The sequence below is a fragment of the Lepisosteus oculatus genome, chromosome 14, assembly GCF_040954835.1.
Source record: "Lepisosteus oculatus isolate fLepOcu1 chromosome 14, fLepOcu1.hap2, whole genome shotgun sequence".
Lineage (NCBI taxonomy): Eukaryota > Metazoa > Chordata > Actinopteri > Semionotiformes > Lepisosteidae > Lepisosteus > Lepisosteus oculatus.
In genome coordinates, this window is record NC_090709.1 from 29,636,679 (window position 1) to 29,660,501 (window position 23,823).

At 46.1% G+C, this 23,823-nt stretch overlaps 1 protein-coding gene and 1 non-coding gene across 2 annotated transcripts; one reads left to right on the top strand and one right to left on the bottom strand.

The window, feature by feature from the left end:
• Window positions 1-6,751: 6,751 nt before the first annotated feature.
• LOC138242541 (apoptosis-associated speck-like protein containing a CARD) lies at window positions 6,752-9,594 on the top strand. The gene is made up of 4 exons (XM_069198076.1): window positions 6,752-6,760; window positions 7,772-7,919; window positions 8,288-8,323; window positions 9,320-9,594. The coding sequence occupies exons 1-4, from the start codon at window positions 6,752-6,754 to the stop codon at window positions 9,592-9,594; spliced, it is 468 nt and encodes a 155-aa protein (XP_069054177.1).
• Window positions 9,595-12,854: 3,260 nt separating this feature from the next.
• On the bottom strand, window positions 12,855-12,947 carry trnar-ucu (transfer RNA arginine (anticodon UCU)). Its single transcript has 2 exons — window positions 12,911-12,947; window positions 12,855-12,890 (listed from the first exon to the last, which is right to left on the bottom strand). It is a non-coding gene; the product is annotated as a tRNA-Arg (tRNA).
• Between the last annotated feature and the right edge of the window lie 10,876 nt (window positions 12,948-23,823).

The window sequence follows — 23,823 nt, forward strand, 5'->3', positions numbered from 1 at the left end:
CATTGTAAGACAGAGAGAGAGAGGGGTTCATACAGACACACTGACTGGACACTCCAGTACATTGTAGTGGTTTGATGGGTTTACTGAGACAATTATTAATTGTAGCAGTAATCACAAGGTTGTTTGTTGGGGCTTTTAGGAAATCAATCGTCAGAACAACTAACATGTCACGATTATAGTTCCCCCTCCTTAAGGGTGCTCCAGCCCTTTCACTTAAGACTTTATTCTATGCACCTGCTCCCTATTCCCAGCCCACCTTAAAAGCCAGGCGCTGACGCTCATCCGGGCTCTGCATCTGATTTCCATATCGTGCGAGTCCGGGACCTGGAAGCGCCTGGTCCCGTTAAGGTTTAAACCTCTGTTCCCGTTCCTGTTCCCCGTCCGCCGGTTCCGACCCGGTCTTCGTGGTTTTTAATTTTTTGTTCTGACGGATCTCCTGGTTTTGGACTTACCCTTATGTTTTGGATATTCCCTAAGGACTACTCTTTTGGATTGTTCGCCTCGGCCACACCTCCCCCGTGCACCAGCGCACCTTGGACACGCCCCCCTGTCTTCAGCCCCGTTTTCCTGCATGACGTTTCCCTAGTGTTTCCCCCACTCCGTCGGACTGTGTCGTCCGCATAGGGTCCGGAAAGAACTGTTCGTTACATAACAACGCACACACACTGGTTCAATACACGAGATACATTTATTAATATAAATTGTGCACCAAACATATACTACTCTGCCTGGATACGAGCGGCAGACCTTACTGTGAGGGTTATCAATATACAAGGTATATAATCTCGAAGAGATGCAAACACAAAGAGATACACAACAGAGAATATATGTCAATATATATCGTTCGGTTACCAAATCGCTAATCAGTGTTATTACCCACTGTTACTCTAAACTCGGAAGTAAATACATTACTCATTAATTAAATTGATAACAACTTGTGTTGAGGTACAATTGTACATTCTCGAGACGCAATGTAGAACATGGGGTTTACTTATCCACTGTGTTTGGATTTGGAATTTCCCGGCACGAACACCCAACCAGCTGACAGGCTCTGTTGCAGCCTCTGTTCCAGCGGTTGTCCAATGGGCATTGTGTCGGCGTCTTCTGGCTACCGGCCAACCAGTCAAGGTGCAGCTCGGAGTAGGATGGGCGGAGGAATCTGACTGCATCGTGCAGGGCAGTCATTGCTCCGAGGGGATCTACCAGCAGTCCGGCTGGGTAGTAGAAAGTCTCTAAGCACAGAGTGTGACTGCGAGTCCTCACAAGTCACTCTTTTGCCTGGGAAGAAGCTGGTTCGTTCCCGGTCCAGCGCTGCTTCTGAATAAGCTATTCAGGTTGTCGACGACGGTCCAACTGTAGGCTGTCGTTGATCAAGCGGAGCATTCACGTTGGTAGAATTCTTAGTACGTACGGGATCCTCGGCCTCGCGCTTAGAACAAAGTCCAAGTCCTTTTGCAGACAACAGTAGTTGTCACGTGATTGTCTCTGAGGATGCGCGAAAATGGCCAAGGAGAACCCCGATCTGAGCTTGCGCTCCCTTTTTGACCAAGACCCAGATGTGTGCTGATTAGTTGAGAGTTTGGAGGGCATTGGAGACCCACGTGGTATTACCACGCCCTGCCAGTCCCTGATTGGTTGGTCAAGGTGAGATATAAGTCACTTACTCTTGACACTTAGGAATGCAGTCCAGATGTCCATTCGGCACTCCCTAGACTGATAGGCGCCAATGGATGACCATTGATCATGATAGCCAGGCTTAGCTAAGTGCATCCCAGTCTGGGAGCTTGTTCCTTATCAAAAGAAAACATCTTAAATCAGCCTGCATGAATACTTTCTCTGTGGCTGCACCACAGAGATGGAGGGTGAGATGGGGCCTCCTTTAGGAAAGCATACCAACGCTTCATTCTGTCTTATTAACAAGCATTGCCGCTACAGTGGGATCTTGAATGCGAGTTTGCAACAACACGGCGACTTGTTGTTCTGCATCGTAAGTATATTTTATTACCGAGATGTAATAACTGGTCTGAGAATTGGGACAGCAGCTCCCCTTTAACCACATGGCTGTCCTTGGGCCAAGTATAGAAGGGGGAGGATGATCACACATAGTCCAGATAATTTACTTAGGTGAATTAATGTTGGCATCAATTAATAGGACTGCCGTATCATGTAATGTTCGACACCTCCACTGGCCTGACAACACTACAAGAAAGGGTCCAGTCAGCTGCCGTAACTACCGCCGAAAGAGTCACATGTGACTGGCAGCCGGTAAGTTGTTGGCTCCTGACGTAGCAAAAATGGAGCTGTCTACTGCTCGGCTCCCAGGTGACTCTGGGAGATGACTGTAAACTACATAACATAACCTGTGGTCCTGCCGCCAGCCTAGAGTTACTGGGTTGAAACCCTGATACTGGCCATCTAGGATTGGGTGGGTTCGAGGACAGGGGGGTGATGAGATCAAGAGGACATTTGGGGGGAAAAAGGGTATGAAATGAAGTATCTATGGAAAACGTTGCAAACATGATAAAAGAGACACCTTACAGACAGATCCCCCCCACCCAGACAGAGTCTTAGAGGAGCAGGTTGTAGCGGCGAGGCTTAATAATAAGGCAGAATTAAGTGTTTCTGAGCTTTCCCAAATTAGGCCTCATTTCTCTGTTCATCTCTGTGGTGCAGCCACAGAGAAACCATTCATGCAAGGTGATTTAAGGTCCAAGGACAGCTCCCAAAGGGGGATGCACTTAGCTAAGCCTGGCTATCATGATCAATGGTCACCCATTGGCGCCTTTCTGTCTAGGGAGTGCCAGTTGGACATCTGGACTGCATTACTAAGTGTCAGGAGTAAGTGACTCATATCTCACCTTGATCAACCAATCAGGGACTGGTAGGGCCGAGTAACCCACGTGGGACCCATGGAACTTTCAGCCAATCAATGAGCTGAAGTTCTTCCAGGTAAAAACAGGCAACACAGAGAGCCTGGGAGATTCAGATTCAGATTCAGACAAGATTCAGATTCAGATTCAGATTCAGATTCAGATTCAACAATTCTAAAGGGAATTCAAAGGAGAATTCCAGGGCAGGACGGCCCAGGAGCAGGAGGCTCCCAAGGGCAGGACATTCTCGCAGCGCGCCTCCTGACCATCCTGAGACTCAGCCCAGACAACCACGGAACGGCCAGTGTGTCCGAGTGCCAGAACTTTCCTTTGTTCTAAGAGTCTAGAGTGGAGGTTGCCAGAGAGTAACCAGCAGCAGGCCTCCTGAACAGGTCGGAACTGTGGACAGCTGAATCACTATTCAGAACTAGCTCTTCATCAGGAACGAACCGGTCCTCTTCCTGACTTGCTAGGACCCACAGTCATCTTTTCTCCTGTGCACAAACTGTGCTAGTTAAACAACACCAACTAGCCGGTCAGTGAGCATCAGCAGCGCACCGTCGCAAGCCGCACAGCACAGCCTGGCACGGAGCCAGAGAGCGCGGATTGGACAGCAACAGCCTGCAACTGTTTCTTTGAGTCCGCAGGAGATCTGAATCCCCAAAGATTGGATGAGTATTCAACTTCAATGCATTACAGCTCGAGAATTCAATTGTTATCCCAACCAGTTGATATCAATTTAATTCCTAAGAGTTATGTACTTGTTTTGAGTATCTAATGTAGAAGTTGTAACCAAGTTCACTTTACGAAACGGTCTAAATGGATGATATACTGAACGTATGTCCTCTTGATATGTATAACACTTTGTAACTGATTGAATATATATCTTTTGTATTCTGATAACCCTCTCGATAAGATCTGTTAGTTTTACATGCATATTCTATGTATTAATAAATGTATCCTCGTGTATTAGTACCTGTGTGTGCGCGTTGTTTGAGTTATGTCGCATGGTTGGATTCTAAAGCCATCAAAAGAATCAACTTTGTGATTTACTGCTACAATTAATAATTGTCTCAGTAAATGCCCAAACCCTACAGAACTGGTGCCTTCAGAGAGCCACTACATTACATATTTGGCGTCCCTGAACCGGTTTTCCCTACAAGGTCATTGGAATTTACATATTGTCTCACAACTGAAGTGCTGTGATCGTCCTCCCTGGTAGATCTCACTCCTGTCACTGCTCAGTTCTCAGTTTCCACAAGTTGGACATCTGAGTTGCCTCTGTCCGGGGTACCTGAGACTGAGCGATCTCACACTGCGGGATTTGAGGCTGGGGTAGCTATGTCTGAAGATGGCACAGTCAAGGTAAGTGTTTATATATCCTGATAAACCCATTTCCTAACGATTTTTTAGCACTCTATCATTTTTCTCTGTCTTAAGAGAATCCAGGGTATGGGCTTCAACAACATGGATGTGCAGCTTGTTCCACATCCCCACCACAATTTTTGTAATGTAGTACCTTGTTTCAGAAGAGCAGTGGTCCAGTACAGCCTCGTGTGGTACTCCACTAATTACATCACTGATATAATTAAGAGCAGTGGTCCCAGTACAGACCTCTGTGGTAAGCCACTAACTACACCACTGATATAATTAAGAGCAGTCGTCCAGTATAGACCTCTGTGGTACTCCACTAATTACACCACTGATATAATTAGGAGCAGTGGTCCAGTACAGACCCTGTGGTACTCCACTAATTACATCACATATATAATTAAGAACAGCAGCGGTCCCAGTACAGACCCCTGTGGTACACCACGAGTTATATCAATTATATAATTAAGAAGAGCAGTGGTCCAGTACAGACCCCTGTGGTACTCCACTAATTACATAAATGATATAATTAAGAGCAGTGGTCCCAGTACAGACCCCTGTGGTACTCCACTAATTACATCAATGATATAATTAAGGGCAATGGTCCCAGTACAGACCCCTGTGGTACTCCACTAATTCCATCACTGATATAATTAAGAGCAGTGGTTCAGTACAGACCCCTGTGGTACTCCACTAACTACATCACATATATAATTAAGAAGAGCAGTGGTCCAGTACAGACCCTTCTCTGTACCCATTGTTTTATACTCAGTAGCCAATGTTTCTTCCTACTCTGTCTCACAGACACCTCCTGTGCTTCCACACTCCAGTTTCTGTCCTCAGACTAGTCTTGACGGGAGCTGTGTGAGATGCAGGTACAGAGGCAATGTGCTGTCTGCTGTTTGTTCTGTGTGCTGGAAAGCGCCTTGTAAAGTTTCCCTTCTGAAACTGAAAATGCACACTGGTGTCTACACAGACCACAAGTCTACAGAGTTGTTTGCTTCTAATTCTCTATATTGGTTTGCTGATTTCATTTCACACCTGCCCTCACCTCTCTCAACCTCGCACCACTTGATTGGCCACTCTGCCTGTCCCCTGCCCACCTCCTCCTTTCTCCTGGCTTTTGTTTTCCCATCTTTGCTTACACCCAATGAAGGCTCTTTTTCTTTGTTCAACGTCTCTGCTTGGTCCGGAGGTCTTGACGTGCAGTTGGAGCTCACGGGTTTTCTCTGCAGTTTCGCTTTCAGCAGCAGAGGCTGCTACGCGTGCAGTATCACAGGCCTGAGGTTTGTCATGGCCTTGCCAGCCGAAGTGCAGTACTGGACTGAGCCTTTCAGAGCTGAGCCCTCCCTCCTCAGCAGCCTGCAGCCTGTCAGCCCCACCTACAACATCAACTGTCCCGTCAGTAATGTGCTGGAGCTCGTCTGCTTTCCCCACTCTGAAACCTCACCAGGTCAGACACACCTGGGGCTCCACTGCACACTGGTGTAGATCTCACACAGCTGGGGCTCCACTGCACATTGGGGTAGATCACACACAGCTGGGGCTCCACTGCACACTGGGATAGATCAGACACAGCTGGGGCTCCACTGCACACTGGGATAGATCACACACAGCTGGGGCTCCACTGCACACTGGGGTAGATCAGACACAGCTGGGGCTCCACTGCACACTGGGGTACAGTCTCACAGAGCTGGGGCTCCACTGCACACTGGGATAGATCACACACAGCTGGGGCTCCACTGCACACTAGGGTACATCACACACATCTGGGGCTCCACTGCACACTGGTGTAGATCAGACACAGGTGGGGCTCCACTGCACACTGGGGTAGATCACACACAGCTGGGGCTCCACTGCACACTGGGGGCAGATCAGACACAGCTGGGGCTCCACGGCACACTGGTGTAGATCAGACAGAGCTGGGGCTCCACAGCACACTGGGGTAGATCACACACAGCTGGGGCTCCACTGCACACTGGGGTAGATCACACACAGCTTGGGCTCCACTGCACACTGGGGTAGATCAGACACAGCTGGGGCTCCACTGCACACTGGTGTAGATCAGACAGAGCTGGGGCTCCACTGCACACTGGGGTAGATCAGACACAGCTGGGGCTCCACTGCACACTGGTGTAGATCAGTCACAGCTGGGGCTCCACTGCACACTGGGGTAGATCACACACAGTTGAGTCTTCTCTGGACAGAAAGGGGTTGTGTCTTATGAAGAAGCTGAGTCTAATGTGGGGTTTTCCTGTCTCCTCCTTGTCACAGATATCTGGGCTCAGCTGAAGGTGGCCCACAGACTGGATGGAAATACAGAAATCATTCAGCCCACGGGAGTGACAGATTCCCATGTTGAAGTCAAAGTGGATAGATTCTCTCCTTTCACCATCGTACTGAAAATCCTTGGGTTTAAAGTGGAGGTGAGAGGTCAGCTGCTGCTGTTGCTCCTGAAACTATCTTCCAGGCAGAAGCTCATTGTCCTGCTACTGTCCTCCAATGTCAACATGGAAGAGGTGAGACCAGGCAGCTCTTCAAAGACACACGGAGCGTTTTAATGTCCTGATCTTCAATCCCAGACAGAAATAAATTATTACCTCAACAGTCTGGAAGAGGGAGAAAGAGACTCGATAGCATTTTATTCTACAGTCTGTCAGTGAGCGTTTCTAAGGATTCCTCCTGGTGTCCTTTTGTCTAGTGGGATGTGTGGAATGAGTCCATAAGCAAAGAAGAAAAATTACAAACAAGACAAGGTGTTTTAGCCCATGGAGCTCCTTTTAGGGATACAGTATATATAACAGTAGAGTCTAAAGATTCTAACTGAAAAATCAAACACAATGTCAGAAAGTGTACTTTCTCAAATCCATTGACTTCAAATAACAACTGTAAAACATTGTCAGCTCTCCTGATGTTGCCATTAAGACTGACACTTTCACATGTTCATTACGAAGGTGAAATCGAAGTACACTGGGTACAAATTCATTCCCACTTTTTCAAACTGTGTCCTGGAGTCAACGGAATACAGCCTATCATGTGGGATAGAGGGATCGACAGTCCAGCCAAAGGTAGGCTCTGTACCTGCAGACATGACTCTGCACACGAACACAACTGATCTGTCAGGACAGGACACTCTTGAGCACAAAGATAACATTTTGCACATTTCTCCTGTAAACTTTAGGGGCCACATTGAACTTCAGGACAATTTTTTTTCCTTTCTATTAACGGTAATGAAATGTTTTTCAGTACAAAAACACAGAGGCTGACATGTGAACTTGATCCAAACACAAATATCTTAAACTTCTTGGACATTGGAGAGTTGCACTAACATTCAACAGATTTTTGGAGCTGCTATGTTCCCTATCATGAACCACAAAGAAAAGACTCTTTCAAAGTTGAATACGTTTTTAAAAAAATTAATTGAGACCACTGCAAGTACAGGGGGAGATATATCATGGACTGTTCCTATGACCCATATAGAGATTTACATGTGTGTGAATTTTACATCAGGCATGTTATTTCTTTTCCAGAAACACTTGTTTTTCCTAGATTACGACCCTAACTTCCACAGGACCTTTGAAGTCATACTTTCCAAGGAGGTGAAGGAGCTGGAACTGGAGCTGTTTAGATCGGAGAGTAAAGAACTGAGAGTCTGGTCTGGGAAAGTGCTGCTGGAAGGTGGGACCTTCCAGGTGGGTCATTGACCACAAATGACCCTTTTTTCCATAAGCGTGGTCCTACAATTGAGTGTGTGAAGTGTGTATTGTGTTGTGTTCAGTGGGTAGTGATTCAATGATAGTTATAGTATATTGTGAGTGTGTGGTGTGTTTTGTTGAGTGGATATGGTGTGTAATAGGTTTGGTATATTGCGAGTGTGTCTGGTGTGTTGTGTTGCGTGAGTCTGGTGTGTGAATAAGTCATCCTGCCCTGTTCAATCCAAGCAGTTTAACAGCCTCCTATCACAGATAATGTTTAAAACATAGAGGAAAAAACTAACTTCACTTTCAGCTGTTTTAGTTTCTTCAAGCTCTGCGTTTCTTTCACAGATGCTGTAGAAGGAGTGGCTCCTCCAACAGCCCGTGGTGAGTTTCAGTTCCTAACTCTTTGGGGAGCTGAGTGTGAACTAGTGAGCGTTCAACACAATCCAGCCTGCTTCTTGAAGAGCACAAGCGTTATGCAAGTTATACAAAGCTCGGTTGTCAGTGTCTTGGGCATGACTTTCTCTGAATAAAACAAAGACTTGTCACATGAAAGATACAGCTTCCTGCCATGAGGAACCCATGTTAAATCACCCTCTGCTACTTTAGCCCACTGACTCCCGGAGCGATAGCTGTTACTGAGCCCTACTTGCCTGCATGTCCAGTTTTTTTTGTGTTTGTTTTGTAGTTGCTGTTCATGGTCTTAAGGAAGAGAAAAAGATTATTTAGTATAATAATCAACAACAGTATGCACATCATTTTAGCCGATCACTATGATAGCGATCTATAGTGAAAGGATGAAAAATGTAAATATAATATCATTAATTATTTTACAGCTATAGTTGGCTTATTTGAGTAGAACTGCATTATTCACTGAACTATGTAATGGTCTGTATGGTATTAGTTGTTTAGGGTGGGTTTTGAGTGAACTTGGCTTCGGTTCAGAACGGGGTGGATTTTTTCCCATAAGAAATAATGGCATTTTTATTTTTGATTTATGATCTCCCACCTTCCGAACAGAAACATACCTGGGTATGAGTGTGTTAACAGAAACTGGGTAAAGAGAAGCAGCTGGAATGTGTCTACACAACTCAAAAATGTTGTGCTATCATGGCAAATTACACTACCCATAATTCCACTGGGCAACATCCTGCTGTATTTGCAGCCTGCAAGTCGCTAAGCTGCCTGTCATTCACAACCCATCCTGAGTCTGGTGTTTTCAGAAGTAGCTGTCTTGCTGTTGAGTCACTTGGAATGCCCACAGTAGCACGGTCTATTTAAGAGGGTGAGATCATATCTGAAGCTGATGACAATTATAGATTAATTTTGCTGTGACTAATTAATAAACTGTGACTCTTGTGGTCGCCTCTCTTCCTCCAGTAGGAGGTCACTTTGTGGACAGACACCACACAGAGCTGGTCAGAAGGGTCACCAGGGTGGAGCCCATCCTGGACAGCCTGCTACAAAAAAACATCATCACCCACGAGGAGTACAGTACGATCTGCTCCAGAGGTACCCCTTCCGAGAAAATGAGGGAGCTGCTGTTGGGTCCCATGGTCTCCTCTGGGGACAGGAGGAAGGATGAGCTCCTGAGGATCTTGGCAAAGGAGTATCTCTATTTGATGGCAGACCTGAAGGGACAGGAGTTTTCATAACACCCTCTTTGTGAGAGTCGCGGGTCTGAGGTGAACAAACCTTTACAGGAAACCCTTTCCCACCCGGCCCGCTGTCGACTGTGGAGCCACCAAAGCTGAGAGGAGGGACCCCATCCTGTGTTCGAGCAGGAGGAAGGTACAAACACCCTGGTCAGCTGAACACGGACCCTGACGACTGACCAGGAGAAGGGAGGACAGCACAATGTAAAAACCAGCCTATACTCCCCAGCAGGCAAGAGAGAGAGCAGGAGTGGCTCTGGAAACACCCTAGGATTATATTTTAACTTGTTATTCTGTTTCAAATTAGTTTGATTTCTATACAATTTATATTCTACAGTTTGACATTTTTAACTAGCCACGTTGAAATGCGTTGGTCTCACACAGCTTGTTATCAATCCCACTCGCAAAAAAGTACCTTTGTCTGAATCACTGCACATGTGTCTTTTGTTTCACTCTTATCTTTCTGATCACTTGGCTGTTTCATTCGATTGGAATTCCCTGTCTCACACTCTTCAACTCTTCAGCTCTTCTCGCACTTTCACAACAGGAGACCAGAAAAGGCCAAATCTACATTTTCTTGCTGTCCTGTCTGTGATACTCTGAATGACAAGGAGCAAACCTTTAATGCCTCTCATTTAACTACTCTTTACACCTAAGCACCTTTTAAAACTAGCTCTGATAAAGGCTGACCAGCTGCAGTCAATGAAGGCAGTCTCCCACAAACTAGAAAGTACAGTAAGTGGCATCATTCTGGCTTGAATGTACATCTACATTCCTGGAAGGAGCAGTTGACTGAGTACAAGGATGCAGTAGAGTCTGCTAGATCCAGCTACTTCTCCCATATCATTGAGAACAACCATAACAATCCTGGACAGCTGTTCTACACCATTAACTGATTGCTCAAGCCTAACTGCCCTACCACATTACCTGCCTCATCCCCACTTTGCAACAAATTCTCTGCACAAACTTACCAAAACCACCACTCCACCAATCACACCTGTTTTACTGCTTCTAATTGCCTGACATAAGAAATGGGCCTTTTAAACACTTCAGCTACAACTGTTCCTAAAAACAAGCTCAGCTCTGAACAACCTAAACAGTTGTCACCCTATTTATCTAACTTGCCTTTTTGTGAAAATCTGAGTGCGTGCTGTTGCAGCTCCACTTAACAATCACCTCACTGCAAATAACCACTTTGTAACAGAGAGAGGAACCACAGTGAACTTTAAATTCCCATGGACTGAATTACCATTTCTGATACTTAAACCTACAGTATGCCCACACTAAACCTGACACTAAAGTAGCTGTCTCTGCACTCTTAAATAGTATTTCTGATATAAAACCCTTCGTCACTTACAATTTCCTTTAAAAACTGCCACAAGACAAGCCCCATGAACTCTGTAGAGCCAATGCAGTAACCCTGTCTGTGAATTGTACTGTACTTGAGCTTCAATCTAAACTGAAGAACATTAGGATTACATCCAATCCTTGCTTGATTTTTGACTCTCGGGTGCAAAATATTGTAAACACATTATTCTTCCATCTCAGATATACCACCAGACTATGTTCTATTTTGTCTTTGTTGCTGAAAAGTTGGTCAATGCTTTTGTCTTCTCGTATTGATTGCAGTAATGCCGGGGTATTTAAATCCACACTGAACAAACTTCAGTATGACCAGAATTTGGCACCCAGAATCCTGACCAGGCCTAGTGCAAGTGATCACATTACTGTCCCTGCACTGGCTTCCTGTCACATTTCTTGTCGACTTCTAAATCCTCATGCTTACATACAAGCAAGGCTTGGCACCTTAGTACCTTAGGGATCACAAGTGAGAAACTGTCCAGCAGTCAGAGAGAGTTTGTTTGGTTTCACAGTCTCCAGTAATGGAGCCAGTTCCCCTGTTTCTGTGCAAAATTATTCATACTTGTATTTATAAAGTATATAAAGGGTTAATTGAAGAAGCTTTCAGGAACGTGGAGTGAAAATGGAAAAACACACTCGTGTGTCAAAGTGGTGTGAGTTCAGTGAAGTGTAGTTGCAGTGTGGGGAATTGTCCTGTTCAGTCCTGTGTGTGTGTTACAGAGTGTGACAGTTTTTAAATGGGATAGTGTGACATCAGCTGTAATGAGTGTAAAGATGTACGAGGCTGAGAGGAAGATCCGCGATACCAGCTGCAGTTACCCCCGAAATGCAAGAACCTGTGGAAACACCCCTATATTTTCACTAACTTTTTAGAAAATAATCCTTTAAAAAAGATGATCTCATCATCTCGGCACGTGTCTCTGACTGCAGCCAGCACAGGAAGGGACCTGTGTAACGTCACCACGGCCAGGCAGATGCAGATGCCCCCATGAAGTCTCCTAGGGGGTTTATTGGAAATTGTAGTTCGTAACTAGTATCTACTGCCAGCTATGGTGAAGAGTTCAGACAGTGTCAGGCATCAAAAAGACTTCCCAAAACCCTGATCCTTTCCTTGATCCGGTGATGGCATCCAGACATTTCCTGCAACAAAGCCAGGATACGGTCTTCAACAACACGAGTGAAAAGCTAATTCCCAACCTTTGCAATCCTTTGCAAGGAAGCACCGCATGTGCTCAGTGTTAAATGCACTGTTCATTATTATTAATAATAATAATAATCTTTACATTATATAGCACCTTTAGAGGTGGCTTTTCAAAGCTCTTTACAGAATGACAACAATAAAGTTAAAAAATACACAAGATAAGCAGGATGAGAATACACAGTTAGAGGAGACAATATATGGTGGTATTAAATACAGTAGGAACAGAGGGGTAAAGAATAGTTCATTAAAGGCTCTTCTAAAGAAGAGGGTTTTGAGTCTGGATTTGAAGGAGTTTAGAGAAGGTGACTCTCTGATATCCTTGGGGATAAAGATCCAGAGCTTTGGGGCAAAACAGGAGAAGGCCCTGTCACCCATAGAGTGTAGATGGACTGGGGGACAGATAGGAAAACACAATTAGAAGAGCGAAGGTTGTGAGGTGGGGAGTAGGGCGATAACCCAGACAGGTACTGAGGTGCCAAGCCATGGAGAGCCTTATAGGTGAGCTTGAGGATTTTGAAGTTGACAGGAAGCCAGTGCAAGGACTCCAGGACAGGAGTGATGTGATCACAGTCCAGTGCTAATTTCTTTCTTGTGGCTGCTGGTTCATTTTCAACTGTGGACTCTTAAGAAGTCCTGTATTTGACTTGATCAACACCAATCCCTAGAGGATTTCGAAAGGTTCAATCGAAATGATACATGACTCCGGTGGGACTCAAACCCACAACCTTTGAATGACTTAATTCTATCGAGGCCTAGAAGTCCAACACGCTCTCCATTGCGCCACAGAGCCAGCTGTGTGAAAAAGTGTTTGCCCCCTTCCTGATTTCTTATTTTTTTGCATGTTTGTCACACTGAAAGTTTCAGATCATCAAACAAATTGAAATATTAGACAAAGATAACACAAGTAAACACAAAATGCAGTTTTTAAATGAAGGTTTTTATTATTAAGGGAAAAAAAATCCAAACCTACATGGCCCTGTGTGAAAAAGTGATTGAGATTTATCAGTCTGGAAAAGTTTATAAAGCCATTTCTAAAGACCAAAATTACCCCAATAGCACAGCGACGACTCTTCCAAGAGGTCACAAAAAACCCCACAACAACATCCAAAGAACTGCAGGCTTCACTTGCCTCAGTTAAGGTCAGTGTTCATGACTCCACCATAAGAAAGAGACTGGGCAAAAATGGCCTGCATGGCAGAATTCCAAGACGAAAACCACTGATGAGCCAAAAAACATCTTGATGACCCCCAAGACTTTTGGGAAAATACTCTGTGGACTGACAAGACAAAAGTTGAACTTTTTGGAAGGTGTGTGTCCCATTACATCTGGCGTAAAAGTAACACAGCATTTCAGAAAAGGAACATCATACCAATGTTGTTCCTTTTCTGGTGGTGGTAGTGTGATGGTCTGGGGTTGTTTTGCTGCTTCAGGACCTGGAAGACTTGCTGTGGTAAATGGAACCATGAATTCTGCTGTCTACCAAAAAATCCTGAAGGAGAATGTCCGGCCATCTGTTCGTGACCTCAAGCTGAAACACACTTGGGTTCTGCAGCAGGACAATGATCCAAAGCGGGCAAACTTCTATGCCCGCTTTGATGCTCTGAACACGGGCAATGCTGAGAAGACCCCAAGTGTGCAGGGCGAGTTTGTTCTGAAACTCTCAGAGCAGGATGTGCAGAAGACTCTGAGCAGGGTGAAAATCCGTAAGGCTGCAGGGCCTGATGGGATACCACCTCACGTCCTGAGGACATGTGCAGCCCAGCTGACCACAGTGTTTACGGACATCTTTAACTCCTCCCTGTCACAGTCCATGGTCCCCACCTGCTTTAAAAAAAACACTATTGTTCCAACCCCCAAAAAGACAAAAGTGACATGCCTGAATGATTCTGAATGATCTGTGGTGATGAAATGCCTGGAGAAGCTGGTGTTGTCACACATCAACTCCTCCATCACAGAGTCCCTGGACCCCTTGCAGTTCGCCTGCCAGAATAACAGATCAGTGGATGATGCTGTCTCCCTGGCTCTGCATACAGCCTTGGAACACCTGGACACTAAGAACTCGTATGTGAGAATACTGTTTGTGGACTACAGTTTAGCATTCAATTCCATCATACCCAGTCAACTGGTGACAAAGCTCAGGGGATTAGGTCTGTGCAACTCTGTCTGCAACTGGCTGCTGGACTTTCTTATCGAGAGACCACAGGTGGTGCGGATAGGCAATAAAACATCAACACCACTCACCCTGAGCACTGGAACCCCACAAGGCTGCTGTCTGAGTCCAAGGTTGTACTCCCTATTTACTCACGACTGCACAGCAAGATACAGCAACAACCGTATCATTAAGTTTGCCGATGACACCACTATAATAGGACTGATCAGTGATGATGACAAGTCCACTTACAGGGATGAAGTTGTACACCTGCTTAGGTGGTGTCATAGCAATAACCTGGACTTGAACATAAAGAAAACGAAAGAGCTAATAGTGGACTTTCGGAGACACAGGCCATACACTCACAGCCCACTCAGTATTGATGGAACGCAAGTGGAAACAGTCACCAGCTTTAGGTTTTTGGGAATTCACATCTCTAAAGATCTAACCTGGACTGTGAACACTGACTCTATCATGAAGAAGGCTCTTAGCACTAGATTCTTCAATACCTTCTATCCACAAGCAGTGAGACTGGCGAACACATTTAGCCATCCCCCTCGGACCACACCTACACCATCACCATCTACCTCTTTATGATTTCTTATCTATTGCACATCTCCAGTCATTGTTTACATGTGTGTATTGTTTACATTCAAACTGTCTACATGTTTACTTGCACATTGTCTATTGTTTGTTTGTACATTGTCTTGATGCACTGTTTGCACTTTGTCTTGTTTTTTACACTTGTTTTACAATCGAGAGACTTTCTGTAAGTAAGAATTCCATTGTACCAGTACCGGTTACATATGGCAATAAAGTTCAAGTTCAAGTTCAAAACACACCAGCAAGTCCACCTCTGAATGGCTTAAGAAAAACAAAATGAAGACTTTGGAGTGGCCAAGTCAAAGTCGTGACCTGAATCCGATTGAGATGTTGTGGCATGACCTTAAAAAAGCGGTTAAGGCTCGAAAACCCTCCAATGTGGCTGAATTACAACAATTCTGCAAAGATGAGTGGGCCACAATTCCTCCACAGCATTGTAAAAGACTCATTGCCAGTTATCGCAAACGCTTGATTGCAGTTGTTGCTTCTAAGGGTGGCCCAACCAGTTATTAGGTTTAGGTGGTAATCACTTTTTCACACAGGACCATGTAGGTTTGGATTTTTTTTCCCTTAATAATAAAAACCTTCATTTAAAAACAGCATTTTGTGTTTACTTGTGTTATTTTTGTCTAATATTTCAATTTGTTTGATGATCTGAAACTTTCAGTGTGACAAACATGCAAAAAATAAGAAATTAGGAAGGGGGCAAACACTTTTTCACACCACTGTTCATAGCTATATAAAACAGCTACAGAAAGCTGTAACTCATGCTTCTCCCATTGTCTTTAAATTAAGCTCCATAAATATTGACAATGAGTGGCCTGTTGTCTACGAATAGATACCACTGGGATTCGCACCCAGGGCCTCTTGGTTTTTAGTGAGGTGTTTTAACCAGCTAAGCCACGGCGCCAAACCTGCTAAATGTTACCACAACTTCAAACACCTGTGAGAAACGGGCAACTGCAGTGTTATGCCTGCTGGCTCCACAGATAATCCTTTTTTGAAGTTTAAGGAGAGGATTTCTTTGTCAATTCAATTAAACTTTTCAGAAATGCTGAACTATTGATGTGTTTCACACGCAGCACGGGCTCTCCTTTGCTTACAAATATTTTTTTTACACCAATTTACTCATCTACGATTTTTGCTGAGCATTTTGTTTGCTTGCTTCCTATTGTATACTGAGCTGATTTCTGTATTGTTCAATTTCCCTGTTGATTTTAATTTCTTGTTTTCTAAGACAATCAGACCAGCTGTTCTGACCTTACCTTGCACTGGAGCCACTCTTTTCTTTCCAAAGGCGTGGAGAGAGATACTACTGCAGGTAACACCCCATGAGAAACATCATGAGTTTCTGGAAAAGCTCTCTACCTGCCCGCTCCCCACACCGACGTGTGTGAGCAGGGATTTAAAGGGACATTCTGAAGTGTAGAAACATTTTATCATTACATACTTTTTCTGTGCAGTTAGTTCTCCTTCAACTCCGCCCGACAACAGAGGTCGTTTTTAATACAGGAGTAAAGGCACACTGCACATCTGCAAAACATCACGTTAAGGTTTAGGGAGAGCGACATCAGTGATTGGAAGGTACAGATGCAGCCATTCACGCAGTAGTTCCGTTCAGCCTTATTCAAAACCCGACTGTAATAGGCAACTACCCGCTCCCCATCTGGCCCCTCCTGCACCAACAACGCGTCCAACTCTGAGACACTCGCGTCGGTATCCAGGATATACGGTTACCACGGATCGGGGTAGGCCAGCACGGGGACCCCCACCAGAGCTTCACGTAACCGGCTGAAAACCGTCTTGCAGCCCGAGTTCAAGTCGAAACGGCGGCCCTTATCGGTGAGGCGGTGCAGCGGGGGAGCGATGCTGGCAAAGTCCCGGACAAACCTCCGGTAATACGAAGCCAACCCCAGAAAGCTGCGCAGCTCCGCGACAGTGCGGGGGATCGGCCAACCCCTCATTTAGGCGACCTTACCTGGGTCTGTAGCCACCCCTCACAGTCCAACAACATGTCCCAGGAAGTTCACCTCCTGCCTCAGGAGCTCACACTTGCGGGGATTGAGCCTCAGGCCAGCACGGCGGATGCAGGCCAGCACCGCCTGGAGGTTCGTCAAGGCCTGGTCGAAACCCTGGGCATGAACCAGCAGATCGTCCAGATATAGCACACACTGGTTCCACGAGACCAATGCTAGCACCCTCTCCATCAGCCTCTTGAAAGTCGCCGGGGCATTGCACAGCCCAAAGGCAGTAAACTGCCAGAGGCTTCGAGCGAGTGGTACCTGCCAGTAGCCACAGCGGAGGTCAAGGGAGCTGAACCAGGTCGACCCGGTGATGTAGTCCTTGGCATCGTCTATCCTCGTCAGGGGGTAGGAATCCTTCCAGGTGACCTCGTTCAGCTTGCGGTAGTTTACACAGAACCTCCACGAACCTTCTTTTCTTTGGACCAGTACAGCTGGCGCCGAGGGCTCGCGGAGGGCTTAATCACTCCTGCTGCGGCCATCTCCCTGATCTTTTCCTCGGCGGCGGTCCGCTTGGCGTGAGCCATGCGTCCAGGTGGGATGCGGATGGCAGAGGGTCACCAGTCTCGATGTCGTGTTGGTAGAGGTCCTCAACACCGCGCCTCGCTTCCACGCAACCGCCGCTGCCTTGTCTGGCCCTCCGGCCGACTCGGGGGCAGGATCCGGCACGCTCGCTCCCCGGCTCACAGGCCCGGTCTGCCGCCGCCGCCACTGACTCTTTTTCCCCCGGCTCCGGCAAGCCCGCGTCCCTCGGCCTTCGCCGGGCCTGCCCTCCACCAGGTGAAGTTGCTCCCACTGCCACACCAACTCCTGCAGGCCCAAGTCCAAACTGGCCCCCACTCGCTGCAGTAGGTCCAGCCCCAGAATCCAGTCCTCCTGGATGGGTACGAGGTAGCAGGGGTGGCGCACCATCGCTGCACCTAGACGAAAGGCAAGCACCTGTTTCCCCCGCACTGCGGCGAGCTGTCCCATCACAGTCCTTAGCCGCAGGCTGGAGGCCTCTCATCCTGGGGGGTTGGTGCCCTCGGTGTCGGGGAGGATGCCCGGCCAGAGTAGGGTTACCGATGAACCCGTGTCGAGCAGGGCCAGGCAGGGTTGTTCCTCGATTCGATTCAGCACTGGAGATACAGGCTATAGCCGACTCACCCCACAGTGGTGTGAGGGGTGCTGGTCTTCACAGCGCTCTCCGGAGAGGGGGTTGAGGTGTTCAAGGGCGGCCGTCCCCGCACTGAGCCGACCCGTTCCCGTTTCCTGTTTCCCGACACTGATCGAGGAGTGCGAGGTTTGGGTGCCCAGCAGAACCGGGCTCGGGGTCGCCTCTTCCCGCTGCGGTCGCAAAACAGCGTGCGGGGCTGTTCCGCAGGGGTTGCTGCACGGGCTGGCTTCTCTTCCCCCTTGCTGGACTCCTCCGTCGCTGCCTCGGTCTGCTGGCAGGGCGCCCTGCGTCTGCTGGTGCTTCCAGCCACCCCGAACACGGCCTCAGCCCGTGTAGCAAGGGCCAAGGCCTGCTCCAGCAATGCCGGCGCGGCCAGCTGCACATGGCGCTGCAGCTCCTCGTGTGAGAGGGCCTTGAGAAAGGCCTGGAGAGCCAACTCCCGCTGCGCCTCCCGGGGAAAAGTTGGGTATCCTCGGCGGGCGAGGAACAAGACATCCGCGGCGACCGGGCCCAGTCGCTCTCCTGGTTAGCGGCGCCGCAGGGCCAGCCTTTCCCGCATCAGGTCCGGCGCCTCCTCCACACCGAAGCGCAGCTGGAGAGCTGCTGCCAGCGCCGCGTATTTGCCTCAGTCCTCCTCCGGGACATCCAGGAGCACCTGGCAGGCCGCTCCTTCCAGCGCCACCACCAGGTGGCCGGCCATCTCCGCCCGGCACCAGCCATTCGTCCGGGCCACGAGCTGGAACTGCGCCTCGTAGGTTTCCCAAGGCGCTGCCCCGTCGTAGCGACCGGGTTGCACTCGCACTGATGGGTGTGGGAATCGCTGGTCAGCTCTGGCAGGGAGGGTATCTTCTCTTTGGGGCATCCACTGGGCGGGAGTAGCAGTAGGAGTAGCAGGCAGGCAGTCGCCCCAATTCTACCGGCAGGACCACTACTGGATAGTGGCCACCTGTCGCACCCAGGAGTTGCTCAGGCTCAGGCTCCCTATGTGCGCTGCCGATGGGTTCTGTCTCTTTTAGAGTCAGACAGCACTTGACAGAATTGGCTAATGTCTGCCAAGATTTGTCCATCCTGCCCACTTCTGACACCAATGTAGCGTTTACAGGTTTTTCTCAGAACAAAGGACCAGTGGAGACGCGATTAACAAACCAAGCAATAGCTTTATTCTTTAACAACCACAAAACCAAACACAGGATATACATGCACATGAGGAGACTGACAGAACACGTACACATCTTTAGGGTGGTAATTACTTAACAACACGCTATACACTTATAAGACTACACAGGGCACTAGAACTACTAGGACATTATTTACACAGGTAGGGTCAGCCGCTGGTCACCGTGCTGACCCTCAGACTCTCCCCGGCTACAACTCCCAGCATGCCCAGCGGTACTATGCACGCCTAGGGGCGCTTCCTCCTCACCACCAGGCGAGGGCATTACAATATATATATATTTTTTCTCTGGTTCTCAGCAGTATCATTGGGCTGAACTCCAGTTAAATGCTTGTCTTAGAAAGATCAAAAGTGAGCGAGGGAAGATGGGTAGAGATTAATGGAAGTTATAAAGGCAATGGGTTGGCTCTGCTTAAGCTTTATTCAGACCTTATTAGGGCAAACTCTATGGGTCAATTGCATCGAACTGAAAGTAGCATACTAACAGGAGTTCAACCCGTGCTTAGAACGCAGATGCCGTCTAAACTTGTGCTCCACCTTAAGTCCAATTGCAACAAACTTTGCTGCTGTGCTTAGTCCGCAGTGCCGAACTTTACCTGTTCTCAATTGCAATGAACACAAAGTAACAACTGCAGCACTCCAGAGTAACTAAAGTAGGGGACTAATTTAAACTGTCTTCATATGGCTTAGCACCATACTCGGTGTAACGCAGGATTGCATTAGAAGGCTCCCAAATATAGTGGAAATAATCCGTTGCTTGGAAATGTATTGGAATATTAATTAAAATTGCTTTACACTCATACCATATTTATTAATAATGAAGTTTATTAATGTGTGTATTTACAGAAGTTTCATTTACTATTTATGTTTAATGTCAATCATTACTAGTAGCTGTGAGCTTTAAGATATGCTAGGAAGTGAAGAGAACAGAACAGAGCAAATGGTTATATAAATAGAGTGGGAGCTTTTAATATGTTCTATAAAATTTGGGAGTCAACTGAATAGATTTGCTAAGTATTTTATTGTGATGGGTCTCTGTATTTGTGGTTATCAGTGGAAAGCAGGGATAATAAGGAAATGGGTGGCATGTTAAAGAAAAAAACTTGGCTTCTTAAAAGTGATTATGACAGAAGAGACAGTGCACTGTGGTCCAATAATGACTGTGTTGAAACAGCCAGAGTGTGCTGCATGCCATGGAGATGGAAAAGGTAGCTCATCCCAGTCAATCGCAAGGTTGTGTAGGACTGCACATGACCTGATGATGATGGTGCTGGCTCTTGATGGACTGGTATACAAACCAAATGACAGCCAAGCAAAGCATTAGTTGTTTTACAATTCCGAAAGATTGTTCAAAGTGGCTTCTTGCATTTTTATGACTCCTGTTATAGTGCTTCTCTTGTAATGATGTAGGATTGTGCACAGGTGTCAGAAGATATAGTCATAAAGAATAACCACAGGCAAAACAACATGCCAGCTTGCTCTTCCCTACTTTGAAAGGAAGATATTGGAACTGATTAAAGAACTTAACTTGAAATGTAAGCTCCTACTGACACAGGAGAGAGAGTTCTGAAAAGTAAGCACAAGGCACACTGTGGATAAATAAATGTATTAATTTAAAAAAAGAAATACTGAGAAGGTCAGAGGAACAATAATTGTTGTATTTATTTGCTCAGGTAGTTTTATAAGTTTAACTCTAGTAAAGTTCTGTTAAAAATAAAACTGGTCATTAGTTGGCGTCTTTTGTAACGATTTAGCAATAGTGACATGTCGGCTTGTTCGACTGGAGTGTTAAACAAAATTAATACAGTAGCGTCCTGTCTCAAGTGTACAGCTACAGTTCTCGTTTGTTTCGTGACTACTTGCAATTGCATTAGTCTGTGTAAAAAAAGACTTCTGCAGCTCCAGTGGTGCGATCGAACTCATGCTGAGATTGAGTTCAAGCCTCACCTGGAGCAGTGTGGCCTATATCTTCAAATATTTAAACTAACTGACCAGTTTAGGTCCTGTTAAGTATTTGCTGGAGATCAGGTCTAAATTAACATGAAAGGAACAAGTAAAGGTTTGTTCCTTGTCAGACCTGAAGAAGGCTCCAAAGCTCAAACGTTGTTTGCTTCTCTTTTCAGCATGGAATAAAATTTTACTTGTTCCTATGCAGTCCACACATGCTGACACAGCTCCCTACTTAAATTACCATCAGCAATGGACCTCCAGCAGACCTATACACAAATATATGAGAGAGGTCTACTGAAACGAGAGGAGCACGATGGAGTACCGAAGACTTGAAAAAGCACTCACTTTTCTGTGTTTTTGTTGTTACCCAGATTTGTTTTTAATGTTCTTTTTCTCTTTGTTTTGAAGTTGTTCTGTTTTTTTTTTCTTTTTTGTAGGTGTTAGACTACTACAGGGATTTACCTAGGTTCTATTAAGACTTCTTTTATCAAAACATATTTTATTAATAAAAGCGTGATTTCTTAATAATCAACTTTAATGTTATCTTTATTAGTAGCTGTATTACAGGTAATGCATGCACAGCCTTTATTATGCTATAGTGAATTTTCAGGTATCCCATGGCGGGAAGAGAACTGAAATTAAGGAAATACTTATTTAAAGGGGTCTTAAAGTCTTAAAAGTGTTCTGTCACATCTGGGTGTTAATTGAATAGATTTGTTGTATTATTTCATATGATTTGACTCTACACTTGTGTTTCTCAGGAGACAGCAGTAATATTGGGGATTTGCGGGTACAGATAATAAATTATACTATACAAGTGTAGAGGTTTGATGGGTTAACTGAGACAATTATTAATTGAAGCAGTAATCACGAGGTTGTTCGTTGTGGTTTTTAGAAAATCAATTGTCAGAACAACTAACAACGCACACACACGGGTTCAATACACGAGATACATTTATTCATATAAATTGTGCACCAAACATATACTAGTCTGCCTGGATACGAGCAGCAGACCTTACTGTGAGGGTTATCAATAAACAAAGTATATAATCTCGAAGAGATGCAAATACAAAGAGATAGACAACAGAGAATATATGTCAATATATATCGTTCGGTTACCAAATCGCTAATCAGTGTTATTACCCACTGTTACTCTAAACTCGGAAGTAAATACATTACTCATGAATTAAATTGATAACAACTTGTGTTGAGGTACAATTGAATTCTCGAGACGCAATGTAGAACATGGGGTTTACTTATCCACTGTGTATGGATTTGGAATTTCCCGGCACGAACACCAAACTAGCTGACAAGCTCTGTTGCAGCCTCGGTCCCAGCGGTTGTCCAATGGGCATTGTCCCGGCGTCCTCTGGCTACCGGCCAACCAGTCGAGGTGCAGCTCGGAGTAGGACGGGCGGAGGAATCTGACTGCGGCGCGCAGGGCAGTCGTTGCTCCGAGGGGATCTACCAGCAGTCTGGCTGGCTAGTAGAAAGTCTCTATGCACTATGCACTCTATGCAGTGTGACGGCTAGTCCTCACAAGTCACTCTTTTCCCCAGGAAGAATCTGGTTCGTTCCCGGTCCAGCGCTGCTTCTGAATAAGCTATTCAGGTTATCGACGAGGGTCCAACTGTGGGCTGCCATTGATTAAGCGGAGCGTTCACGTTGGTAGAATTCTGAGTACGTACGGGATCCTCGGCCCCGCGCTTAGAACAAAGTCCAAGTCCCTTTGTAGACAACAGCCTTTGTCACGTGATTGTCTCTGAGGATGTGCGAAAATGGCCAAGGAGAGCCCTGATCTGAGCTTGCGCTCCCTTTTTGACCAAGACACAGATGTGTTCTGATTGGTTGAGAGTTTGGCGGGCATTGGAGACCCACATGGTGTTACCACACCCTGCCAGTCTCTGATTGGTTGATCAAGGTGAGATACGAGTCACTTACTCCTGACACTTAGGAATGCAGTCCAGATGTCCATTTGGCACTCCCTAGACAGATAGGCGCCAATGGATGACCATTGATCATGATAGCCAGGCTTATCTAAGTGCATCCCCGTTTGGGAGCTGTCCCTCATCAAAAGAAAACATCTTAAATCAGCCTGCATGAATACTTTCTCTGTGGCTGCACCACAGAGATGGAGAGTGAGATGGGGCCTCATTAAGGAAAGCACAGCAACGCTTAATTCTGTCTTATTACCAAGCATTGCTGCTACAACTGCTTAAATTCAAACTAAACAGGACTATGGGAATGAGATTTGATTTCGAACTGGGTTTTAAATAAATAGGACCGCTGCACTACATTGTGCTTTATGTAAGACAAAAGGTGGGCTTCCTGTGTTTTCGATAACTCAGTTATAAGAGCGGAGGAATATAGTGGAAACAGCTGGGAACTCTTTGTTCTCTGGTTTTAATCTGGCTGGAAGAAAGGTGTTTTTTATGTTCTTTAATCAAAAAGTGAAAATTTATCTTTCACTTAGTTGTCTTATTTTCTAGGCTTGTAGACTCCTCACTCTTCCTAAAAGAAAGTGCTGGAGATAAAGATACAGTAGTTGTCAGAAGTTAAGTTCAGTGGTAGAGCACATACAGGCTGTATGTGGTTGTTTTCAATCGCCGGCGT